The sequence below is a fragment of the Haliotis rufescens genome, unplaced genomic scaffold, assembly GCF_023055435.1.
Source record: "Haliotis rufescens isolate VD_foot unplaced genomic scaffold, xgHalRufe1.0.p SCAF_26, whole genome shotgun sequence".
Taxonomy (NCBI): Eukaryota; Metazoa; Mollusca; class Gastropoda; order Lepetellida; family Haliotidae; genus Haliotis; species Haliotis rufescens.
This window is the reverse complement of record NW_025963957.1, coordinates 6,205,499-6,233,175: the sequence shown is the minus strand read 5'-3', so window position 1 is coordinate 6,233,175 and position 27,677 is coordinate 6,205,499. Positions and strand designations below refer to the sequence as shown.

Genomic DNA, 27,677 nt, shown 5'->3' with positions numbered 1-27,677 from the left:
CCCTGAGTCAGTACTCTGTGTCTGAGTTGGGTATCCATGTTAAATTGTGACATGGTATCTCAGTGGGGTAGCACTTGTTATTGTAAGTGCAATAATCCTGAACACGACCTCCAATATCCCTGCCATAGTTCCAAATTCCTGGGATTCCAGGTTAGAATATGTTCTTCCGCAACATGCACTTTTGTAAGAGGTGACTAAATAAATCGGGTGGTCAGGCTTGATGACTGAGTTCATTGACTGATTATGCTTCAAGGTTTGTCGACACCAAAGCTGTGCTTGCAGGTTTCACCAAAACGGTAAATGTCAGAGACCTGCATCATTTCCAGCTTTCCTCCCACATCAAACTGACACAGCGTGATACCTCAAATCTTCAAATACCTCCACACAACACATAACAGACACACTGATGCCTTTAGCTCATTAACAATATATTACTTTGTGTTTGTTGTTTTCACAGACCACCCCATGGATACGATGTGACAGTTTCTACCGGGAATACCACAGTGGGGAAGAAAAGTGACATTGATCAACGTATAAGATAACAGCACATGTTCACTAACAAAAGCAATACAAATCCCTCTTTAACTATAATCGTGTAGAAATCTTCCATAACCCATTGTTTCTATATTTAAAAGTCTCGGTGACAAAATGCATAACTCAGAAAATAGTGATTTTTGCTTCCTCATACAAACTGTCATACGTATGGGAAATGTGACCCGCGAGGGGACCACATGGTCGATCATCGTTTAGGAAATAAAATTGAATGATTAATTTTTGTGTCCAATATGAGTGAAAAAACAATTAAATGACAATGCACAACATTGTCCGATTTGAAGCTATTCAGTTCATTTCTTGGAGGGATGATTTCGGTGTGATGACATTGTAGATTATGAATCCACTCTGAAGTCAATACCGACCAGGTGGCCCCTTTACTAAAAGCTTTCCCCATATCTAAAGTGCCATGTGACAACAGTGTGGGATGGTCGCTATAGTATCCAAGTAGGCTGGACTATCCGTAGACTGTGTGAAGGTGACCAACAATTCTGAACCAGAGATATTTAGAAGGAAACATACAATACAAAACAAATAAATAGAACTTGTATCACAAAACCTAATCGTTTGGTCCCCCTCAGTGCCATAACGTCTCAGTATTGACTTGGTCCTGTCTTGGATGTTGCAAGCACCCATCTGGTCTCCACCCCTCCATTCAAGTAAGAACATGAGGTTCTGTGATCTCTGGCTTCACCTTTGACCTAGCTGAACTCTCGATGAGGTTGACGACGTCAGCAGCGACTGTCTGCAGCCCGTGTACCTCGATCCTCTTCACTATAAATCCTGTCCATGCACAAACAGCGATGGCAATGATTAGCAGCAGCTTGACGAGAGAGAGGAGGAGCGGGGCCGAGGGTACAAGCCCTCCCGACGTCTCCAGGAGATACAGGAGGACGCTCAGCACCAACACCTGGACCTGGCAGACAGAGAGACACTGACCTGTACATAAATGTTTACCCCAGGGGGATTCCAGTAACCTATGCTTGGCATTCCACACACAGCTGTTTACTGACCTGTACATAAACGTTTACCCCATGGGAATTCCAGTAACCTATGCTTGGCATTCCACACACAGCTGTTTACTGACCTGTACATAAACGTTTACCCCATGGGAATTCCAGTAACCTATGCTTGGCATTCCACACACAGCTGTTTACTGACCTGTACATAAACGTTTACCCCAGGGGAATTCCAGTAACCTATGCTTGGCATTCCACACACAGCTGTTTACTGACCTGTACATAAACGTTACCCCCATGGGAATTCCAGTAACCTATGCTTGGCATTCCACACACAGCTGTTTACTGACCTGTACATAAACGTTTACCCCATGGGAATTGCAGTAACCTATGCTTGGCATTCCACACACAGCTGTTTACTGACCTGTACATAAACGTTTACCCCAGGGGAATTGCAGTAACCTATGCTTGGCATTCCACACACAGCTGTTTACTGACCTGTACATAAACGTTTACCCCAGGGGAATTCCAGTAACCTATGCTTGGCATTCCACACACAGCTGTTTACTGACCTGTACATAAACGTTACCCCCATGGGAATTCCAGTAACCTATGCTTGGCATTCCACACACAGCTGTTTACTGACCTGTACATAAACGTTTACCCCAGGGGAATTCCAGTAACCTATGCTTGGCATTCCACACACAGCTGTTTACTGACCTGTACATAAACGTTTACCCCATGGGAATTCCAGTAACCTATGCTTGGCATTCCACACACAGCTGTTTACTGACCTGTACATAAACGTTACCCCCATGGGAATTGCAGTAACCTATGCTTGGCATTCCACACACAGCTGTTTACTGACCTGTACATAAACGTTTACCCCATGGGAATTCCAGTAACCTATGCTTGGCATTCCACACACAGCTGTTTACTGACCTGTACATAAACGTTTACCCCATGGGAATTCCAGTAACCTATGCTTGGCATTCCACACACAGCTGTTTACTGAGCTTATATAAACGTTTACCCCAGGGGAATTGCAGTAACCTATGCTTGGCATTCCACACACAGCTGTTTACTGACCTGTACATAAACGTTTACCCCATGGGAATTCCAGTAACCTATGCTTGGCATTCCACACACAGCTGTTTACTGACCTGTACATAAACGTTTACCCCATGGGAATTCCAGTAACCTATGCTTGGCATTCCACACACAGCTGTTTACTGAGCTTATATAAAAGTTTACCCCATGGGAATTTCCACACACAGCTGTTTACTGACCTGTACATAAACGTTTACCCCATGGGAATTCCAGTAACCTATGCTTGGCATTCCACACACAGCTGTTTACTGACCTGTACATAAACGTTTACCCCATGGGAATTCCAGTAACCTATGCTTGGCATTCCACACACAGCTGTTTACTGAGCTTATATAAACGTTTACCCCAGGGGAATTGCAGTAACCTATGCTTGGCATTCCACACACAGCTGTTTACTGACCTGTACATAAACGTTTACCCCATGGGAATTCCAGTAACCTATGCTTGGCATTCCACACACAGCTGTTTACTGACCTGTACATAAACGTTTACCCCATGGGAATTCCAGTAACCTATGCTTGGCATTCCACACACAGCTGTTTACTGACCTGTACATAAACGTTTACCCCATGGGAATTCCAGTAACCTATGCTTGGCATTCCACACACAGCTGTTTACTGACCTGTACATAAATGTTTACCCCATGGGAATTGCAGTAACCTATGCTTGGCATTCCACACACAGCTGTTTACTGACCTGTACATAAACGTTTACCCCAGGGGAATTGCAGTAACCTATGCTTGGCATTCCACACACAGCTGTTTACTGACCTGTACATAAACGTTTACCCCATGGGAATTCCAGTAACCTATGCTTGGCATTCCACACACAGCTGTTTACTGACCTGTACATAAACGTTTACCCCATGGGAATTCCAGTAACCTATGCTTGGCATTCCACACACAGCTGTTTACTGACCTGTACATAAACGTTTACCCCAGGGGAATTCCAGTAACCTATGCTTGGCATTCCACACACAGCTGTTTACTGACCTGTACATAAACGTTTACCCCATGGGAATTCCAGTAACCTATGCTTGGCATTCCACACACAGCTGTTTACTGACCTGTACATAAACGTTTACCCCAGGGGAATTCCAGTAACCTATGCTTGGCATTCCACACACAGCTGTTTACTGACCTGTACATAAACGTTTACCCCATGGGAATTCCAGTAACCTATGCTTGGCATTCCACACACAGCTGTTTACTGAGCTTATATAAAAGTTTACCCCATGGGAATTTCCACACACAGCTGTTTACTGACCTGTACATAAACGTTTACCCCAAGGGAATTCCAGTAACCTGTGCTTGGCATTCTACACACAGCTGTTTACTGAGCTTTTATAAAAGTTTACCCCATGGGAATTCCAGTAACCTATGCTTGGCATTCCACACACAGCTGTTTACTGAGCTTATATAAAAGTTTACCCCATGGGAATTTCCACACACAGCTGTTTACTGACCTGTACATAAACGTTTACCCCAAGGGAATTCCAGTAACCTGTGCTTGGCATTCTACACACAGCTGTTTACTGAGCTTTTAAAAAAGTTTACCCCATGGGAATTCCAGTAACCTATGCTTGGCATTCCACACACAGCTGTTTACTGAGCTTATATAAAAGTTTACCCCATGGGAATTTCCACACACAGCTGTTTACTGACCTGTACATAAACGTTTACCCCAAGGGAATTCCAGTAACCTGTGCTTGGCATTCTACACACAGCTGTTTACTGAGCTTTTAAAAAAGTTTACCCCATGGGAATTCCAGTAACCTATGCTTGGCATTCCACACACAGCTGTTTACTGAGCTTATATAAAAGTTTACCCCATGGGAATTTCCACACACAGCTGTTTACTGACCTGTACATAAACGTTTACCCCAAGGGAATTCCAGTAACCTGTGCTTGGCATTCTACACACAGCTGTTTACTGAGCTTTTATAAAAGTTTACCCCATGGGAATTCCAGTAACCTATGCTTGGCATTCCACACACAGCTGTTTACTGAGCTTATATAAAAGTTTACCCCATGGGAATTTCCACACACAGCTGTTTACTGACCTGTACATAAACGTTTACCCCAAGGGAATTCCAGTAACCTGTGCTTGGCATTCTACACACAGCTGTTTACTGAGCTTTTAAAAAAGTTTACCCCATGGGAATTCCAGTAACCTATGCTTGGCATTCCACACACAGCTGTTTACTGAGCTTATATAAAAGTTTACCCCATGGGAATTGCAGTAACCTATGCTTGGCATTCCACACACAGCTGTTTACTGAGCTATATATAAACGTTTACCCCATGGGAATTCCAGTAACCTAAGCTTGGCATTCCACACACAGCTGTTTACTGAGCTTATATAAAAGTTTACCCCATGGGAACTTCCACACACAGCTGTTTACTGACCTGTACATAAACGTTTACCCCAAGGGAATTCCAGTAACCTGTGCTTGGCATTCTACACACAGCTGTTTACTGACCTGTACATAAACGTTTACCCCAGGGGAATTCCAGTAACCTATGCTTGGCATTCCACACACAGCTGTTTACTGAGCTTATATAAAAGTTTACCCCATGGGAATTTCCACACACAGCTGTTTACTGACCTGTACATAAACGTTTACCCCAGGGGAATTCCAGTAACCTATGCTTGGCATTCCACACACAGCTGTTTACTGAGCTTATATAAAAGTTTACCCAAGGGGAATTCCAGTAACCTATGCTTGGCATTCCACACACAGCTGTTTACTGAGCTTATATAAAAGTTTACCCCATGGGAATTTCCACACACAGCTGTTTACTGACCTGTACATAAACGTTTACCCCAGGGGAATTCCAGTAACCTGTGCTTGGCATTCCACACACAGCTGTTTACTGAGCTTATATAAAAGTTTACCCCATGGGAATTCCAGTAACCTATGCTTGGTATTCCATACACAGCTGTTTACTGAGCTTTATATAAACGTTTACCCCATGGGAATTCCAGTAACCTATGCTTGGCAAACGAGGCTGATGATGGCATTGTACCATGACCGAGTATGATGTTGCTCATAATGTCAATCACTGGTTCGTGTGGTCCAGACTACTATTATTTATATTATTTAAAAGTTGCCATGATGGAGCTGGAATTTATCTGACTGGTTTTAAACAACAAACTGGCTTGGGTGTCACTGTTTACAAATCTGGATACAAAGGTTTATTGGCCAGGATAAAAAGGTTTATTGACCTGGGTATAAAGATTTACAGGCAAGGTTATATAGAATTACTGGCCAGGATATAAAGGTTTACTGGCCAGGATATAAAGGTTTACTGACCTGGATATAAAGGTTTACTGGCAAGGATATAAAGATTTATAGGCCAGGATATAAGTGTTTACTGGGCAGGATATACAGATCTACTGACCAGGACATATAAAGGTTGACTGACCAGGACATATAAAGGTTGACTGACAAGGACATGTAAAGATCTACTGACCAGGACATATAAAGGTTTACTGACCAGGACATATAAAGATCTACTGACCAGGACATATAAAGGTTTACTGACCAGGACATATAAAGGTCTACTGACCAGGACATATAAAGGTTTACTGACCAGGACATATAAAGATTTACTGACCAGGACATATAAAGATCTACTGACCAGGACATATAAAGATCTACTGACCAGGACATATAAAGGTCTACTGACCAGGACATATAAAGGTCTACTGACCAGGACATATAAAGGTCTACTGACCAGGACATATAAAGGTTTACTGACCAGGACATATAAAGGTCTACTGACCAGGACATATAAAGGTTTACTGACCAGGACATATAAAGGTCTACTGACCAGGACATATAAAGATTTACTGACAAGGACATATAAAGATCTACTGACCAGGACATATAAAGGTTTACTGACCAGGACATATAAAGGTCTACTGACCAGGACATATAAAGATCTACTGACCAGGACATATAAAGATCTACTGACCAGGACATATAAAGGTTTACTGACCAGGACATATAAAGGTCTACTGACCAGGACATATAAAGATTTACTGACCAGGACATATAAAGATTTACTGACCAGGACATATAAAGATTTACTGACCAGGACATATAAAGATTTACTGACCAGGACATATAAAGGTTTACTGACCAGGACATATAAAGATCTACTGACCAGGACATATAAAGATTTACTGACCAGGACATATAAAGGTTTACTGACCAGGACATACAAAGATTTACTGACCAGGACATATAAAGGTCTACTGACCAGGACATATAAAGATCTACTGACCAGGACATATAAAGGTCTACTGACCAGGACATATAAAGGTCTACTGACCAGGACATATAAAGATCTACTGACCAGGAGATATAAAGATTTACTGACCAGGACATATAAAGATTTACTGACCAGGACATATAAAGATTTACTGACCAGGACATATAAAGATCTACTGACCAGGACATATAAAGATTTACTGACCAGGACATATAAAGGTTCACTGACCAGGACATATAAAGATTTACTGACCAGGACATATAAAGATTTACTGACCAGGACATATAAAGATCTACTGACCAGGACATATAAAGATTTACTGACCAGGACATATAAAGGTCTACTGACAAGGACATATAAAGATTTACTGACCAGGACATATAAAGATCTACTGACCAGGACATATAAAGATTTACTGACCAGGACATATAAAGATTTACTGACCAGGACATATAAAGATCTACTGACCAGGACGTATAAAGGTTTACTGACCAGGACATATAAAGATTTACTGACCAGGATGTATAAAGATTTACTGACCAGGACATATAAAGATTTACTGACCAGGACATATAAAGATTTACTGACCAGGACATATAAAGATCTACTGACCAGGACATATAAAGATTTACTGACCAGGACATATAAAGATTTACTGACCAGGACATATAAAGATCTACTGACCAGGACATATAAAGATTTACTGACCAGGACATATAAAGATTTACTGACCAGGACATATAAAGATTTACTGACCAGGACATATAAAGGTCTACTGACCAGGAGATAAAGGTTTATTGGCCAGGATACAAAGGTTTACCTGGAAGAAACTCTTGTCACTCTCTGTCTGTTTCTGTCCACGCTCTAGTTCTGTCAATGCTATCCCCAGAAGATTGTCTCTCTCTGACAACCTGGCATCCCGTGATTCTGCAGACTCTGTGATTTAATATGATATAAAATAAAAAAGTGGTTAATTAGCATTTTCATGAAGAAAACTTATTTAGTCTTAACAATAACAACTTCAAATTCTCTTTAATTCAGATCTATCTCATCCACTTGTACTGAAGGCATCAACATGGAGCTACCTGCGGAGTCGCCCGTCTCTAGGCGCAGCACGGCCAGCACGGCCTCGTGGTCGGAGAAGTTGTAGCTGCGCCCGGGGATCTTGTTCATGATGACGCTGCACTCCTCCACACTCACACTTTTGTCTGTACGGGATACAAAACTCCCATGAGTATTAGGAATCTGTATGATATAGTCGTAAAGAGGTGAAAAACAACTTGGCTTCTATTAGTCTCTGGGGACTAGTACACTGTACTTAGTACCCAGCAGTGTACAGCAGGGTGAATTTCAGCTTTAAAATAGTACTCCATGCTCATCATAAAACTGGAATATCGTTTACTGATGCAGTTTTGAGTATACAAAGATTATCACAAACTATCAGCAACCGGGACTGGAAACTTGTATTCAGTGGTAGAGTAGGTCCAAATCATTCCAAACTTTTTGTAGGATCTGCCTGATGGATCATACAGTTAACATGATGTGACCTGGCTGGGTGTGTGCAAGGAGGCCCTGACAGTATGGATCAGCACTCATTTGTGGGAATTTATACTCTGGATGGCATGACATGGCTGGAATAGATTGCTGACTTCAGCTCTAAATATTCACTTCACCTCATATCCTTTGTGTTGGCCAAAACAGGTATATTCTGATGGGTATTAATTGGGTTGCCCTTTTGTTCTCTGTCAGTGACTCAAGACACTTGAAGCCATCAGCCTAATTTGCTGTGGTCTGCAGAGTGCTCATCAGGGATTGATTTTGTTTGTATGTTGTCCCAGGTGCTACACCCGGTCAGCTTCATCAAGTTTACATCAAACATCACGTGTAGTAGTATATCAATCTAACAGCTGACAATTACCGTAATTGCATAATGTTTCTGAGGTCCCCCCGGGAACTGCCTCTAGACCTACGCTGATAACACTGCCTCTGTGGTCAAGAGGACACAGCGTCTGCCTTGGGAGGTTGGTTGCTTGATCCTGTTGCTGCGTCACACCGAAAGATGTGAAAAGATACTTTTTCTTTCCCTGCCTGGTGATCAGCAGTAAGGGGCTAAAACAAGGACTGGTCGGCTCGGGAGTCAGTATACTGTGTCTGAGTGGGGTATTCATGTTAAACTGTGGCATGGTATCTCAGTGGACTAAAACAAGGACTGGTCGGCTCGGGAGTCAGTATACTGTGTCTGAGTGGGGTATTCATGTTAAACTGTGGCATGGTATCTCAGTGGACTAAAACAAGGACTGGTCGGCTCGGAGTCTGTATACTGGGTCTGAGTGGGGTATTCATGTTAAACTGCAGCATGGTATCTCAGTGGGTCAGCACTATAAGTCTGGACGAGTACAAGCAATGACGCTAAAGTCCATTTCACCTCACCTACACTGAACATGGACCAGACTGTAGAGCACAGCCCCACTTTAAGCCGAAGTGTGTTCAACGTATATAGTGACAATTTGTTTAAAGGCCTACTTGGACTAGGTCTGTAGAGCCAGTAGTCGATGCGCTTCCCATCGGGGTAGCCCGGCTGTGGGCTGGAGAAGCTGTTGCTGGGGACCTCATCTGTGTTGCCATGCTCATATCCTGACGTCCGCTTCTGTAAAACAAAGGGAGATAATCACCATGACAATAATTGACAAGCTGCATCACCAAACACTATAGTTACGTAATAGTCACACAAACTTAAACCACAGCAATAAAGCTAAATCCTGCTCTAACTTTACTTTTTCCATATTTTTTTCACTTTGGAAATGGAAGTCAATACTCCATGCTGCACCCTGCTGCAGTCATTAAAAGTTGCCAGAGCAAATATGTTGGCTTGAACTAAAGGTATTTCAGTTATGCTGTGTCAGCATAATGTGGGAGGAAAACCCCAGCTGCTTGAGAAACAACATTTGACTTTAGTCTTTGACTCTCCTCCCACAATAAACATGTGTGAAACAATGTACACCATCAGTTCCATGAATAATTAACAACATATCCTGATTTTACATCAAGGATCATATATTTCCTCATATTACAGCTGACAGGTAATACCTGTTTGGTGGTCAGTAGCGTAGCGATCATTCACTTGTCAAATAGACAGGACGATTCTCTACATGGGTACAAGGTGTGAAGCCCATTCCTGGTTGCACAGTCAAGCTATTACCAAACTTGGATTAAATTTTCTAAAAAAAATAAAACTATCATTTTAAGTTTGGGTGGTGGGTAGCATAGTGGTTAAAGCGTTCGCTCATTACGCCGAAGACCCGTGTTCGATTCCCCACATGGGCAAAATGTGGCGTAAAACCATACTTACTCACTCATTTAAAGTTCAGCCAATCCATGTCAGTGCTGAATTCATAGACATGCATGAATATTCTTTATTCTTACCAAACAAAAATCAACAATCACGATTCCAAAAAATGAATGAATGCTATGATTCACCAGATGAAGGAGTAAGTATATTACTCCAAAACATTGTGTTCCCATAATAAAGAAGTTGACATCCATAAATTCTCTTCCTTATGTGAATCACTTCTAAATGCCTTTGAAAGACTTGACTTATTTCAAGTTTGTGTGGATTCATGATCAGATCCACTGTTGATTCTGTCAGGGTAAAGTAGGGGCGAGGCATTGCATCACCTTCTTAAAAAACAAATACCAAAAAAACAAATCTAACATATATATATAAATGTTTCTTGTTTTAACAATCACATACAAATATGGTTGGTAAAGTTAAATAATAAAAACTTTAAAGGGTTTCATTTCAGTGAAATGCTATTTCCCTCCCTGTCCTGACCTACTTTGAAGTTTCTTATGTTACTGAAATTCCTTCACAGACCCAAAATACTTTCCAAATTTATTATATACTGGGAAATAAAAAAATGGTAAAAATATCAAATGAAATGAAAATGAAAGAACACAGAAGACTTCCAAATTTATTATTTTACTCCAAACTCTGAAATTTAGGTCTGTCAATCTGTGAACACCTCAGTCCCCCAGACAGGAAGAGATGTACCACCCACCTTGTCCAGCCAGCAGTCCAGCAAGTGGGCATTGGTCCGGATCAGCTTATACCCCAAGTCCACTGGCTCCACGTTCAGGTCCCCCCCAAGCAGCACGAGGTCACACGCCTCCGACGTCAGTCTCACAAACTGGCTGATCTGGAAGGCCTGGGCGACGCGGTGAGCCAGGTACTCGTCATGGTCACGTCTGTACTCGGCATGGAACTGGTCGGTATCAACATGTGTAATGGAACATTAATATCAAACTGTCATCAATGAATTAATGTTAATTTAAAAAGTGACTTCATTTTTTTTTTTCATTAATATGTAAATCTGTGTACTGTGTACTGTGTAATAATAGTATTATGACTTAGCTTCACTTACTGAATCAATAACACCAAAACACTACAAAGAATACAAAATGATCAACAGCACCATGATGCAACAAAAGTGCCGCCAGTTCTATTATCAGCAATTCAGGGAAATAGCAGTCCATTAGTGGCCATGGTCTATTTTGGGGAGTGAGTGAGTGAGTTGGGTTTAACGCCGCTTTTAACAGTATCCCAGTTATATCACGGCGGGACAGCTTAATGTGGGAGGAAAGACCAAAGTCATGCAGGTCTCAGACGTTTAACACTTTGGTGAAATCCATGAGCCCGGGTATGGTGCTGAAAAACCTAGAAACATAATTGGGGCAAACCGGGATTCGAACCCACAATCATAGGTTTCTGGCGTGCCCAAGGGATGCAACTCTGCACAGCAAATCGCGGCGCATAAGACGATTGGGCCACCCATGCCCCCCTATTTTGTGGGTGGGGGTGGTAATTGAGAAAAGTGTCAAATCAGTGTCCCGTTTGATGCATTGTTACAGTAATGCACTGTTTCTCAAAGTCCCCTACAGATGCATGTAATGAGAGATCACTGTGTCATATTTAGTACACCTGAATAATAGCACTGACATCATCCAACAGTCCCTTACATGTGATCCATACACATTGACCGTCAAGCCGTTGACGTTGAACTTGCAGAGTCCGACACCTTTGCCCCCGAACCAGTCCCCGTGGTAGGGCTTGTGTGCAAATCCATTGAGAGAAAACTGGTGGAAGACGGTCTCAATCATTGGGTGGACGGAGAACATACACACGCCGCTGCCAATGGCGCCACTGTAACAGACAAGATGCCAAGCATGGTCAGGGACGGTTGTTTCTACAAAATGTACAGACACTAGTGTCAGTTTGTTTGTTGTTTAATGCCCCACCCAACAATATTCTAGCTGTGTGATGGCGGCCTGTAAATAAACATGCTGGAGCAGAAAATCTAGTGAAAGAAATTATGAGCATCTACACAATCAGGATACAATGACATGCATGTGCGAAGTCAGCAAGTCTGACCACCTGATTCTGTTAGTCGCCTCTTACGACAAGCACGGGTTGCTGAAGACCAATTCTAAATCTTCAATTGATATCTTCGGAGAGTTTCTGTTCCCGAAAATACTAGGGAAAAATACTTTGTTCTCAGGTTTTACAAACTAAAGAAGAGTGAATAGATCCAATGAAATGAAAATGAAATTACCACATTAGTGGAAGAAAACATGTTAAATACCAGAGGCAGTCTAAGATAGCACGTATATCTTCATATTCAAACATAGGGCTCTGAGGCAAACTGTAGGGTTAACAAGAAACACATCTGGAGTTGTGACTGTAAGAAATCATGACATGGCTTGAGATGACGATGAATACTGACAGGGTCGGGACAGTGGGAGTCTTGTGCATCACCACTCAGACCCTCACATTGAATCATTCGCACAATCGTCTGCCTTTGAAACTGACTTACCTGTAGAAATAGTGGGAATGTGGCATTCTGGGTATAAGTTTTTTACACAGGCGTTGGTAATCACTCTTCAACCATACCTGCAGCATAATATCACACTTGGGAGTAAACATGAATTTGCAAAGTGAGTAATTTTGTTTGTTTGTTATGTTACGACAGTTAGCAATACTCCATAGCACTGTGGCCTGTAAATAGTTGATTCCGGGACAGATAAACCACTGGCTGATACTATGAGCAACATAGTTGTGGTACAATGACACGCAATCAACCAAATCACCAAATCTAATTACCAGATCCAACTTAGACAAGCAAAAGACTGGGCACCTACTCCCACTCCGGTGCGGAGACCAGCAATAGAAGTCTGGAGACTTACTGCCACCCCTGTGTCCCATGTGGAGACCAGCAATAGAGGTCTGGAGACCTACTGCCACCCCAGTGTCCCATGTGGAGACCAGCAATAGAGGTCTGGAGACCTACTGCCACCCCGTAGTGGAGACCAGCAATAGAGGTCTGGAGACCTACTGCCACCCCAGTGTGGAGACCAGCAATAGAAGTCTGGAGACTTACTGCCACCCCTGTGTCCCATGTGAAGACCAGCAATAGAGGTCTGGAGACCTACTGCCACCCCGGTGTCCCATGTGGAGACCAGCAATAGAGGTCTGGAGACCTACTGTCACCCCGGTGTCCCATGTGGAGACCAGCAATAGAGGTCTGGAGACCTACTGCCACCCCGTTCTCCCATGTGGAGACCGGCAATAGAGGTCTGGAGACTTACTGCCACCCCGGTGTGGAGACCAACCACAGAGGTCTGGAGACTACTGCCACCCCTGTGTGGAGACCAGCAATAGAGGTCTGGAGACCTATTGCCACCCCGGTGTCCCATGTGGAGACCAGCAAGAGGTCTGGAGACCTACTGCCACCCCGGTGTGGAGACCTACTGCCACCCCGTTGTGGAGACCAGCAATAGAGGTCTGGAGACCTACTGCCACCCTGGTGTCCCATGTGGAGACCAGCAATAGAGGTCTGGAGACCTACTGTCACCCCCGTGTAGAAACCAGCAATAGAGGTCTGGAGACTTACTGCCACCCCGTTATGGAGACCAGCAATAGAGGTCTGGAGACCTACTGCCACCCCGGTGTCCCATGTGGAGACCAGCAATAGAGGTCTGGAGACCTACTGTCACCTCCGTGTGGAGACCAGCAATAGAGGTCTGGAGACTTACTGCCACCCCGGTGTGGAGACCAGCAATAGAGGTCTGGAGACTACTGCCACCCCTGTGTGGAGACCAGCAATAGAGGTCTGGAGACCTATTGCCACCCCGGTGTCCCATGTGGAGACCAGCAAGAGGTCTGGAGACCTACTGCCACCCCGGTGTGGAGACCTACTGCCACCCCGTTGTGGAGACCAGCAATAGAGGTCTGGAGACCTACTGCCACCCCGGTGTCCCATGTGGAGACCAGCAATAGAGGTCTGGAGACCTACTGTCACCCCCGTGTAGAAACCAGCAATAGAGGTCTGGAGACTTACTGCCACCCCGTTATGGAGACCAGCAATAGAGGTCTGGAGACCTACTGCCACCCCGGTGTCCCATGTGGAGACCAGCAATAGAGGTCTGGAGACCTACTGTCACCTCCGTGTGGAGACCAGCAATAGAGGTCTGGAGACTTACTGCCACCCCGGTGTGGAGACCAGCAATAGAGGTCTGGAGAACTACAGCGACCCCGGTGTCCCATGTGGAGACCAGCAATAGAGGTCTGGAGACCTACTGCCACCCCGGTGTCCCATGTGGAGACCAGCAATAGAGGTCTGGAGACCTACTGCCACCCCGTAGTGGAGACCAGCAATAGAGGTCTGGAGACCTACTGCCACCCTGGTGTCCCATGTGGAGACCAGCAATAGAGGTCTGGAGACCTACTGCCACCCCGTAGTGGAGACCAGCAATAGAGGTCTGGAGACCTACCGCCTCCCTGGTGTAGAGACCAGCAACAGAGGTCTGGAGACCTACTGCCACCCTGGTGTAGAGACCAGCAATAGAGGTCTGGAGACCTACTGCCACCCTGGTCTCCCATGCCCTTCTTTCACTATGACAGTCAAAGAATTTCAGAGTGAATGTGTTTAACTGTCACTCATAAGACATCATGTCACCTTGACGATTGTGGAAAGCCTGACGTGATGCAGGTCTCAGACATGTCACACTTTGATGAAACCAATGAGAACAAGTACAGTGTTGACACACCCTGAAACATAATCAGTGGGATTCAAACTCCCATTGTTGGATGTAACTCTTCACAGCAAGATGCGGTTTGCTGGACAACTGGGCCACCCCTGCCTCCCTTATAGTATTCATGCATAAAACGGTTGTAATTTGATTGTGTATCATGTGAACACTGATGCTTTTCTGATTCTAAACAGTCTCCGCTTACCTCACATAATACGACAATGTCATAATGCTGCTGAGAGATATCCTCTGCAATCGCCTCAATACGTTCACGTCGATACTTGACTGTACCCGGGATAAACACACCCCTAAACAGAACACAATGTCATGAACATCACAGTGAGTGAGTGAGTGAGTGAGTGAGTGAGTGAGTGAGTGAGTTTATTATCATGATTATATGCAAGCAACTCAAAATTAATTGGGCTGTGATGATATATTTTTCGTAGTTTACGCAAATATGCAATTTATCTGGAGCTTCAAAGGCACTCAGCCACAATTTCTAAACACAGAGGGGATAAGCTCCCGGAAGACATTATTATTCAAGACAATCAACTGATTGTCTCTCCCGAAAAATAAGCACGTGTTGGGAGAACGATGAAACCCAATTATGAATGAGACTGATACAAAGCAACAAATTATGGAAGTAAAGGTCAATCCCTCTATCAATGTACTTGAACATGTATTTCATTAGATATTACTATTAGAAATTATATTAAATACCACAGTAACTTCTTTTTGTAAAATATTTATAGAACGTATTCGTCAAGGGAGTCTTGTTGTCTTACCAGCAGTTGAGGGTGAGAACTCTCAGTGTCGTCATCACTGTCTAATCTTCACTGAAAATATCTTGTTTCCTTCCAGGTAATTGAGGGAAATTCTGAAATAATTCAGTTTTCATGAATAAACATTCATCTGTTCAAACCACATAAATTCTACTTTTTCTGTCAAAGAAAATACTAGATGTGAAATGACACATCGGTGCACCTGTGTATTCACGTGATGATACGATATGCGTTACCACTTTGTCTGTACAAGACGATAAATTTGGTACAAGTAAATTACTTACTACTCATTAGGGTTGTTACGATTCACTCGCGTATTTGGTGAATCGAACCGTAACCATTCATAAATTGAATTCATTATTCATGGCCACTAGAATCGAATATTTATGAATTTGCTATCATGTATATTTACATACCCTGTACCTAAAAATATCCATAAGAACATATTATATGCATAGATTTCTTTCAATGACAACACTCTAATAATATTTAATTTGACAGTATTGTTGTCACTGGTCATTGAGCAGATACTAGTACCTGGATAAGTGCAGTATATAAATGTATAATTTATTAAGAATTAACAAACCATGTCAAATAATTTATGTTATTGTTTCACTGAATATAATAAATAATACATAAACTGCTGACTTGTTATTGTAATTGTTAATTGATATTCGTATTCGTTACCCTATATTCGTGATATGAATTGTATTCGCCTCACAGTGTATTCGTTGCAGCCCTACTACTCATCTAATGACACCCACTAACACACCCACCCCAAGCCTTTATATCAGTTAAATATGGCAAAAATGGGTTGTAATTAGCAATTAAAGTTCACTAATAAAAATAGCCACTACGAACACGTGTCTATAGGTTTTCTATTTGAAGCTGCTCTGAAATATTTATAGTCAAGAAGTTTCCATGCGACTATATATGTCTGATGTTTTTTTAAATATGTGTTTATGTTTGAGGGGCAGTGTGAAAAACTGACCTGCGCTCACCGGGCTTAGTTGCATCTCCTAATCTGAACCGTGTTCATTTAGAATTGATTTCTGGACTTCACTTCATTCACCTTACCTATTTCTGAGTTGTTTGTTTGTAGTTTAACGCTGCACTCAGCAATATTCCAGCTAAATGAAGTCGGTCTGTAAATAATCAAATCGCCTCTTATGACAAGCATGGTCACCTATTACGGCAAGCATGGGTTGCTGAAGACCAATTCTAACCCGGATCTTAATCATCGAAGTCATAGCTATATTGTTATAATTTGATGAAGTTCTCTGCATAACATTCGAGGTGGCAAATGCACAGCTAGATTTCAAATGTCTTCCCACGTGCTGGGGGACAGATATTTGTGTGTTGGTGGTGTATCATGTTTGAAAATTAGTTTAATGTGTCTGTGATTTTAAATGATATATTATAAATATTACATTTATAAACTATGATTTTTAAAATTTATCATTTGCATCTAGTGTGGTATATCTTCATTTTATCATCCAAAACTGGCTCCTACAGGAGATATTGCTTGGATGAGATCAAGCGATATCTACACTGTAGATATCGCTGCAATGAAATTACATCACAATGCTTTGCAGACCATTGTGACATCACTGGTTACCATGACGTCACAATCAAATGACATCACTAATGGCTCTGCTACTGAAGCTGTTAGCAGTACTTTTTACACTGAAGACACTATTAATTACTGTCTCCAAATTGAAAAAGTTGGAAGAATGATGTTGGATGATAAATAAAATCTCACCCTCGTTTCTTTTGACATCAAATATATCAACACTCGTTGATAAAAGTGGCAAAAATCCGCGGCAAGCCTCAGAATTTTTCCACTTTTATCAACTCGTGTTGATATATTTGATATCAAAAGACCCTCGGGTGAGATTCTCTTTGTCACATATCATGTAGCGGGTAAATAAAACAACGGGAATGAAATATCGGCTGTTGTCTACTTTTGATATGACTCTACCCAGATGCTACTCTCATTGTTTAAGTCAATTGGAAGGGGAAGGTGACTATAGCCACCAGGTACAATGTTGTCCCACACTATAAAAAGTCGCCTGCATGCAAATGAACCGGTCATGTAGCTATGAAATGTAGCTATTTGACGAGGTGGTCACATGTGGGGAATGGGGGCTGGAATTGCCCCCAGCAACCTGTGCTGGTTGTAAGAGTGATCTAACTGATCGGGAGGTCAGGCTCTTTGACTTGGTTCATTACACAGCATTGTTTCATAACAATGGGAGAAAATAGCTAAACAGGGTTTTAGAACTGTATTATTTTTAAGAAATGACAGACAGGTAGTAAGCAATGACAAAACAAAATGTGCATCATCATGTTGTTGTGATATATGGACTATATTGCAAGACTCACCACTACCCCACTAGTCATATCACCGGCGTAGGGATGTCGATACGTTCTCTTGTACCGCCATTGCTATACAGTAAACATGTAGACTGAACACGCTCTCGTTATCTATGCATAGACTCACGACCTTAGAAGCCTCGATAGCATAGAAATATTACATGGTGGCAGCTAGCGAAACGATCTACGCCAGATGGGAGACGAAACATGTCAAGAAACGGCGAATTCAAGCTTTGAGTGCAAAATATCAAACGGCAAACCGTGAGTGCGAACTATTCAGTCTGATGTAGAAAACGGGACAATCTAAAGATTTCGTCACTCTGTGCTTCGGCTTAGGAAAGTGTCGGCATCAAATCAACCGTTCATTCTATTCAAAATACGAATCTGCATCGCCAATAAGCTCAGCAAAACGAACTATATATATACGGGAAGATAGAGGGACACCGTAACCTTATCACACACCACGTGCGATCCAAGATGGCGGCGCCCATAATGTAAACATCCGCTACATAGCGGCAAGCATCTATACCCACCTGTAAGCAAGGCTAGCGGTATTTAAACAGGGAAATGGATTCGGTGGCCCTTCCCAAGCTCAACTGGTCAAGTGACGAAATAGCAAACGACTTTAGGCTTTTCAAACAACGATGTAAACTGTACTTCTCGGTGAAAAACATCAAGAATGACAAACAGGTCGACCACATTCTTCTGTTCACCGGAGACGACGGACTCAAGGCCTTCAACTCATGGACACTAACTGAAGAGGAAGCGAAGGACCCGCAAGTAATTTTCAAGAAATTTGAAGCCCACTTGGAGCCAAGAAGTAACTTCAGAGTGCAGAGATTCTACTTACAAAGATACAGGCAAGACACATTGGAATCAGTCGACAACTATATGACTAGATGCAAACTACAGGCCTTTAAATGTCGTTTTGGGGAAGCCGAATTAAAAGAGAGATTAATTGAACAATTAATCATTGGGACAAGGATTCCGGAGTTGCAGAAGGAATTATTAGGCAAAGATGAACAGATGTCATTGGATCAAGCCATGGATATAGCTAGAGTGCATGAGGCATCCATCAACAACATGGCCCAACTGCAAGGGGTACAGACAACGAAGACTGACATTCACCAAGTAAGGAAAGAGCAGCCATGCAAATACTGTGGACGGCAACACCCACCGAATCGCTGTCCAGCTTATGGCAGTGAATGTGAAAACTGTGGCATAAGAAACCACTGGAAAGTGATGTGTAGAAGGAACGCCACACAGCACACACCATACAGGGGCAGAGCAAGAGGCAACAGTCGAGGCAGAGGTCGTGGTCAGCCTCACACTAGAAGGCCACACAGAGGTAGAAGTAGGTCACGACAAGGACAACGTTCAGTGAATAGCATGACAGGAAATGATGACCTGGATTTCGAAACAGCTTTCGAAACACTAACATTCGAGTCACTTTCAATTGATGCTATACTCAACGACAGAGACACTAGAGACGAGGTTTTCGTGACCCTCAATATCAGTCTAGAAGACAGACCACAGCAAGCAGCCACCCTCAAAGCCAAAGTCGACACAGGAGCCCAAGGTAACCTCCTACCCCTGCGCATATACCAACGTATGTACCCAAATACACTGGACAGCAATGGGAAGCCCAATGCAAACTCAACTAAGCAGAGCAGCACCATACTGAGAGCCTACAACGGCACACGAATAGCCCAGTATGGTAAAATATCCTTACCCTGCACCTTCAATGGCCACACATCTCAAGCAGACTTCTTCATCTCAGGCGAAGAAGGACCGGCCATCCTTGGACTCCCTACGTGTAGGCAGCTGAGAGTCGTAACCCTCAATTGCGAAATAAAAGACTCACCTCCAAAGCAGAAGGTTGACGGGAAAGAAGACCTAATAAGAAGCTACCCAGACAGATTTCAAGGCATTGGCCAGTTCAAGAAAGAGTGTCATATTACAGTCGACCCCTCAGTACCGCCAATGACACATGCGCCAAGAAGATGCCCCATCCACCTCAAAGACGAGATAAAAGCTGAACTCGACGAGATGGAAAAAATCAAGGTCATCGCCAAAGTTACGGAACCAACTGACTGGGTGTCAAGCCTGGCATACAGCAGGAAAGCTAGCGGCAAGCTCAGGGTATGCCTGGACCCGAAAGACTTAAACACAGCCATTAAGAGGCCCCATTATAAAACCCCTACCCTTGAGGAGATAACCCACAAATTCTCAGGAGCGACAGTATTCTCCAAACTGGACGCAAGGCATGGCTATTGGTCTGTCAAACTCGACGAGGAATCCAGCATGCTGACGACCTTTAACAGCCCATTTGGCCGCTACAGATTCCTAAGACTCCCCTTTGGATTGAATCTGAGCCAAGATGTGTTCCAAAAGAGTATGGACATGATCCTAGAAAAGTGCCCAGGCACAGTTGGCATAGCAGACGACATCGCGGTATTCGGCAAAAATAAAAAGGAGCATGACAACAACTTGATCAACCTCATGGAGGTCGCCCAACAAAGCGGCCTGGTATTCAACCCTGGGAAATGCGAAATCAAGACCGACCAGATCAAATTCTTTGGACTTGTATTCGATGCAGAAGGTGTCCACGCCGACCCAGACAAGGTAAAGGCCATCAGGGAAATAGGATACCCAAGCGACGCCAAACAGCTCCAAGAATTCTTAGGCATCGCAACATACATGGGACCATTTATTCCCCACCTTTCCCAGATAACCGCACCACTCAGGGAACTGATCAAGAAGGACGTGGAATACAAGTGGTCAGAGTCCCACCAATCGTCGTTCAACAAGATCAAAGAGACCATCTGCAAGGAAGTAACGCTGACTTACTTCAACCCCACACTGGACTCCACTCTCAGAGTGGACGCTTCCATGAAAGGTCTCGGAGCAGTCCTGCTGCAAAACGAAAAGCCGATAGCATTCGCCTCAAAATCTCTAAGCGAGACAGAGCAAAGGTACGCAAACATAGAGAGGGAGATGCTCGCTGTTGTATTCGGGTGTGAACGCTTCCATACATATTTATACGGGAAACAGTTCATCGTGGAAACAGACCACAAACCATTGGAGATGATCCACCTCAAAAACCTGTCAGCAGCGCCCCAACGACTTCAAAGAATGCTACTACGGGTACAGCCTTACGACGTGACCATCAAATACAGACCAGGAAGTATGATGGAGGTGGCAGACGCCCTCTCCCGATCACCCGGCAAGACCAGCAAGACAATCGACTTGGACATCCGTGTAGACCTGACACAGTTCTCCGACAAAAAGATACAGTCCCTAAAAGAAGAGACCAGTAAGGACGCTACACTACAAGCTCTAAAAGAGATCATCTTGGAAGGCTGGCCTGAAAGACCAAAGCAACTACCAGCCCCCATCAGGCCCTACTGGGCATACAGGGACGAACTATCCATTGAGGATGGATTACTGCTGAAGGGGGATTGTGTCATCATCCCAACAAGTATGAAGCAAGAGATACTAGGAAAACTACACGAAGCACATCAGGGGATAGAAAAGACCAAACTCAGAGCGAAGACATGTGTCTTTTGGTGCGGCATCGGGACCGACATTGAAAACATGGTAAAAAGCTGCCATGTGTGCCAAGAGTTCCAGAAATGCCAACCTGCAGAACCCCTGCTCCAACATGAACTTCCCACACGACCGTGGCAAGTGCTGGGAACCGATCTATTTTACATGGAGGGAGAAGAATACATCATAGTAAGTGACTACTATTCTAAATTTCCCATAATCAGGAAGATGTCCGGAGGCAGCAGAGGTACCATCTCAACACTGAAAGCCATATTTGCAGAACAAGGCATACCAGAGAAAGTCATTAGCGACAACGGGCCACATTTTTCAGCTGAACGATTTCAAGAATTTGCCAAAGCCTGGGGATTTACCCATATAACATCCAGCCCACACTATCCCCAGTCGAACGGCTTCATAGAGCGGCAAATCCAAACAACAAAACGAACACTGCAAAAAGCCAAGCTCTCCAACATCGACCCCAACATGGCTATGCTCATATTACGTGCAACCCCAATCGATCATAACCTTCCATCACCAGCTGAACTCCTAAACACCCGGAAAATGAAATCGAACTTACCAATGAGGGTCAAAAACCACAACACCATGCGGGAAGACGTTAGACGCCATCTAGAAGAACGACAACTTCAGCAAAAGGAACACTTTGACAACAGGGCAGGTGAGGAGCTTCCGCCACTTATCCCTAACCAGCCTATCAGTGTCAGAGACCAACAATCTGGAAGGTGGAAGAATGCCACTATAGTAGGAAAATCACCAGAGCCAAGGTCATACATAGTGGAAACCACAGAAGGCTCCATCCTACGTCGCAATCGACGTGATCTCAGGGAGATCACTGAGGAAAAGAGAAACACCAGCGCTGCCCCACTCGAACCACTGAGACAGGGAAACCAATCTACCTCGCCCCACCAAAACCAGCGGCGGGTCTCCTTCAACCCTAAGGACAACAAACCATCAACCAACAAACAGCTAGACAAGTTCGAGAAGCGCCCAACCACCACAACATCGCAGGGCCATTGTGATCCCAGCTCAGAGACAGTTGTATGTCGAACAAGAGCCGGAAGAGAAGTGCGACGACCAAAGCACTTGAATGAGTGACTCTAAATATAAATGTGAAATATAAAAGCAGACTAGTTACTCCTAGTGTGCCAAATAGGGTAGCAGACTAGAATAGCTCAGCCAACAGTTATGTTATGTTATGTTATGTTATGTTATGTACAAAGTGATCTACCTCAACCTACTGTGTCATGAACTGCTCAAGAATACCAAAGAACTTTAAAAGTGCAATTAGTTGAAAGTGCATTTATCTTGCACAGTGAGACCATCCGTCAACTTTCTCATCAATCATAATGTAATCAATTCCATGTTGTCCATCATATACTACTGATATCCACACGCCGTAAGTACCTTATCAAAAGAAGGGGGATGTGATATATGGACTATATTGCAAGACTCACCACTACCCCACTAGTCATATCACCGGCGTAGGGATGTCGATACGTTCTCTTGTACCGCCATTGCTATACAGTAAACATGTAGACTGAACACGCTCTCGTTATCTATGCATAGACTCACGACCTTAGAAGCCTCGATAGCATAGAAATATTACAGTTGTTAGATTTCTGTTCACGCGAGGAAGTCATGAGACAGAACCCGCACATATTCTAAAGTCGTATTTGAGCAAGGTACTTCTGTAGTGTTCGTTTCTTATATTTCCTTTCAAGTATCAGTTTTGGTTCATCATTTATTTCTCTCTTCTAATGAAAACGAGTGCAAGTAAAACAAGATGTGATCACATGTGCACTATAATCAAGAGGTTGGAGATAACCGGTCCTCGGGGATAACTGGTCGCTAACCAGTACTAAATTTAATCTGCACAGTTCTTAAAGTTAACTTACACATACAGGTACAGTTACAGCTGTATGTATAGTTCTTTTATAATAGTTACACCCATAGCTCTGCAGTTAATGTACTACACCTGCACAGTTAATTAATTACACCTGTACAGTTAATGTACTACACCTGCACAGTTAATGTACTACACCTGGACAGTTAATTAATTACACCTGCACAGTTAATGAACTACACCTGGACAGTTAATTAATTACACCTACACAGTTAATGTACTACACCTGCACAGTTAATTAATTACACCTGTACAGTTAATTAATTACACCTGTACAGTTAATTAATGACACCTGTACAGTTTATGGAGCCCACCATGCAGTCTCATTCACAATGACTCAATAAAGAGACAGGTAGGCAAGAAATGCACTCCCGCATTACAGCCCCGTGGTTTTGACGCTGACAGTGTGATTGTCACTATACATGTTGGTGGGCGAGAGAATACGAACCTTCATACGTTACACTGATCACGTGGAGTGGGATAGATGGATCGTATATCAGCTGGTTGTATACCAAACTGGATAATGCACCGGTAAAACGCGACGCTTCCGTCACAACTTGTGACACAAGACAAGGCTGAGGGATAAAATACGAAAATCGATTCACTTTTTTTAATTAATAACGAGTAGTACTAGAACTCGACATTATTCATCTCCTTCAGTATTTTATCAATAAACTTCGCGAGTGATGTTTCCTTATTTCGGTAATGTTATCAAATTGATCAAATACCTTTTTGGTCGTCCGCGATCTTCCTCCAAATTTGTTTACATTTATGCCGATTCCTTCAGATCTGTTAGGAGCTTTTGTTTATTAACTCCTCACAGCGATAGTCCGTTCGCGGAGTTTCAACCGGTAAGGGTAACGAAGGTGTCGGTCGCGGGCTGGGAAGGAGCTTGTTAGTTTATTTTCCAGGGGTAGATAACTCGGATATTACTAGTCGGGTTGTATGCTCTGATTTATGGCCTGGACGTGTTCCGACTGCCCCGTGGAATCCCGCCCCTGTGTTGCAGGCAGTAAACTCGACTGAGAGAGGATTTCGATATTTTGGTCCCCTCCCTTTCAAAATTGCTGGATCTGCCCTTGGGGTTAATGGGGAAAATATAATACTGGCTTCAATGTGATATCAAGTTTATCTCCCGATTAAAAAAAAGTATTATCACTCAGGACATAAACTTGATATTAAATTGAAGCTCGTGGACTATCCTGTAAGTCGTCTTTGCCTCCAGTTTGCGCACCGGACCTAGAACCGATATACACTTAAATATGTCATGAAGTGAACTAAACATACGATGTGACAAATGTTTGACCAAAGTTACAAAAACAGCATTTAGTGAGAGGTGATTGAATCAGTTTATGTGAAAATGGAAACAAAAGGGGACTGAAAAGTCCCAAATAAACACAGGACATAGCCCATGCACTGGACTCATGGAGTTAAGATGAAAACGTGACGTATACCTTATTCATAAGTTTGATAAAACATGATTCATTTCGTGGAGTGAGGTGTCCCATAGCAACCACTATAGATCTAGATTAGATAAAACTGGATATAATATTATATGTCCGTCATGGAAACATACTTATATCACTTCGTTCCGGCTGAAGATGATTTGGATGACAACAACCATCAGGTGTATTTCCAAATGACGACATCCGATGAGCTCCGCCGTTCTTTTTGTCTGTTTGTTTAGGCTGAAGAAATTAATTAACATGTGCCCTTTGTCGAAATCTTTATAGATGACAGTTAACCAATCAGTGTTCAAAAATGCGTAAAACAAATATTGCCTCCAGCCTCCAAGTTTATTTAGCTGTCCTTGCAGACGGTAGCCCAGTCTCTGGTCACGCTCAGCTGCGTAGCGTATCATCCGGGTACTCACGGGGAATAAAACAATAACAAAGGCAACAACCAGTCCGGAGAATTGCGTTAGATCAGTGCCCCTTTAAGATGGATGACTCAGAAAGGATGATGTCACCTATTTCCTGTTTAAACAGCTAGGTGGATGAGAGTGACGATAGAAGTGTCTAAGGCGTGGAAATAGATTTTTTGAAAAAGAATGGTGCATTGTAATTTCGCAATCCACGTTTAGTTATTGTTTCATTTTGTTGAAAATACATCACTATGTAGTATTAAGTATACTCTATCACCTTTTACAAACGTAGATGTATAATTTGTTTAGTGACTTTCAAGGTGTGTGCGTTGGGGGTGGGGTGTGTGTGTGTGTGTGTGTGTGCGGCGGGGGGGGGCTGCTATATGTCCTATATTGTTACCAATAAACGACCGAAAGGTTCAAAAGACAACACATGTGGCTAATCACCCGCTTGTGAACACCTATAGTTATATACTACTCAAAAGAAGTTAAGACCACCCGATTCGTCCATATTACTTTTGTTCATTTGTCAATAGTGTCCACGACAGAATAACTACAGTGAAATGTAGGAATCGGGTGTGTACATGTATGTATATGTACTACGTATAGGTAATTGGTAACTATCAGTGTGACTATAGTCACATATTTCACCTGTGGCGTTAGGAGAATACATAATTTCTCTATTATTGAAACAAGATAACCCAACACATTCGAACCAGAATTAGGTCACCTTAACTTGAGTAAGTCTTTTGGCTATAACTCATGTCATGTAATTGATAGCGTTATCACTGCGCTAAATCAATATGATAAACACGGGGCGATAAATATGCAAATGAGGTCAACAAGCAGGAACTACGATTAAGCCTCTACGTCGCTGCAATGTCTACATGATCAACAAAGTATTGACTACGTTCCCGGTACAGTACAGATATAGGGTCTCCCGACGCGTGGGCGCGTACTTCTGCAGATAACCTTTTGGTACTATATACCGAATGGGACGGTTCACTCAATCATGGTATTCAAGAGCAGTTTCTAAAGTCACTTCCTCATAATTCTCAGAAATCTCGTAAGTCTACATGTCACAAATCATTCACTTCGATTGGTGGACAATTTTGTCGGACAAGCCAGGCACAAGAACCTCCATGGCAGACAAAGCACTCGCTGCAGCAGCTACAACTCTGTAGAATATGCTCTCAATTTCCATCTGGACAATCTCCGCAGATTTAGAGAGGCCACTAAAACACATCAATTCAAGGATGCTGTCTTCCAGAACATTATATATAATTATGTTTCACTGCATGTCTGTTATACTTGGGATAACACTTCCTTAGTAAAGTACAAATTCTAGCACTTTGGGGGGTTTAGTCCCATCCGGGATTCGAACCCACACTGTCAGAGTGAGGCACCAAATCGCCAGCCTTGGGTAGATTGCTGACTTTGTGTGCTAGCGATGAGACAGGTAATGTCATGGAGATGTATGATTCATGTAACTATTTATACACGAACTCACAATGTGGGTTTCAGTTATAACAACATCTGCAGTGATCTAGTTCGTCATAAAATAATATTACAAAAATGTAACTATTACTTTGAAAAGATTAATTATGAAAAATATTAATAACTTAATTTACCAATGTAGATATACAAAACATTTGTTAGATGCGATTCCGTCCAGCCTTCTGTCACCGCCAATCTTGTTCGTTCAAGTCTAGACAATGCGACATATGTGGCTGACAGATGATGTGCCAGCAACAGTTTGTCATGCCATCCCATCCAGTTAAAATTTTAAATATATATCATGTATATCACTATCATTGTGTGAAAGGTAATAACTCTTGTTCCTTGAAAACAATAACAAAGGTTTCAAGAAGTCATTGTTGTGAAAACATATATGTAGTTTTGTTTTCTATTTTCTATTACATATGTATTTAAACCCCGAAGGTACCACATGCCAATTACAATGTGTTTTACCTCCTGTGACAATGTGCACTTTATGACAGTACAGGTACTTGCATCAAGAGGCAGGAAGGCTACAAAATGTCTTCGCGCCTTGTTGATCCTCTGGATCCAAGTTATCTTTACAATACATTATAGGACCGTGAAAATCTGGGGTAGAATAGGTCTTCAGCAACCCTAATTGCCGTAATAGGCGACTGTGCGTGTCGTAAGAGGCGATAAACGGGATCGGGTGGTCAGGCT

The 27,677-nt window shown here is 42.9% G+C and overlaps 2 protein-coding genes across 4 annotated transcripts; one reads left to right on the top strand and one right to left on the bottom strand.

Annotated features, from left to right (window-relative positions):
• Positions 1-1,041: 1,041 nt before the first annotated feature.
• Positions 1,042-24,511, bottom strand: LOC124122401 (sphingomyelin phosphodiesterase 2-like). Of its 3 annotated transcripts, XM_046485469.2 has the most exons (11): positions 24,343-24,511; positions 24,063-24,189; positions 15,772-15,863; positions 15,192-15,294; positions 12,772-12,848; positions 11,918-12,101; positions 10,960-11,163; positions 9,425-9,548; positions 7,987-8,109; positions 7,722-7,837; positions 1,042-1,468 (listed from the first exon to the last, which is right to left on the bottom strand). In XM_046485469.2, the coding sequence occupies exons 3-11, from the start codon at positions 15,804-15,806 to the stop codon at positions 1,208-1,210; spliced, it is 1,227 nt and encodes a 408-aa protein (XP_046341425.2). In that variant the 5' UTR covers positions 15,807-15,863; positions 24,063-24,189; positions 24,343-24,511; the 3' UTR covers positions 1,042-1,207. The 3 variants fall into 3 exon arrangements, with proteins under 3 accessions (XP_046341425.2, XP_048258433.1, XP_048258434.1); XM_048402476.1 differs by lacking the exon at positions 24,063-24,189; XM_048402477.1 differs by lacking the exons at positions 24,063-24,189; positions 24,343-24,511 and adding an exon at positions 16,846-16,864.
• LOC124110799 (uncharacterized protein K02A2.6-like) lies at positions 18,712-22,806 on the top strand. The gene has a single exon (XM_046470220.2). The coding sequence runs from the start codon at positions 18,712-18,714 to the stop codon at positions 22,804-22,806; it is 4,095 nt and encodes a 1,364-aa protein (XP_046326176.2).
• Positions 24,512-27,677: the final 3,166 nt, after the last annotated feature.

Bases quoted from the DNA above. Each gene is read 5' to 3' on its own strand.
- LOC124110799 (XM_046470220.2), top strand. From the start codon at position 18,712: ATGGATTCGGTGGCCCTTCCCAAGCTCAACTGGTCAAGTGACGAAATA.
- LOC124122401 (XM_046485469.2), bottom strand. From the start codon at position 15,806: ATGACGACACTGAGAGTTCTCACCCTCAACTGCTG. The intron at 15,295-15,771 runs GTAAGACAACAA...TGTTCTGTTTAG, and splicing joins GTTCTCACCCTCAACTGCTG to GGGTGTGTTTATCCCGGGTA. The intron at 7,838-7,986 runs GTAGCTCCATGT...ATTAAATCACAG, and splicing joins AGAGACGGGCGACTCCGCAG to AGTCTGCAGAATCACGGGAT.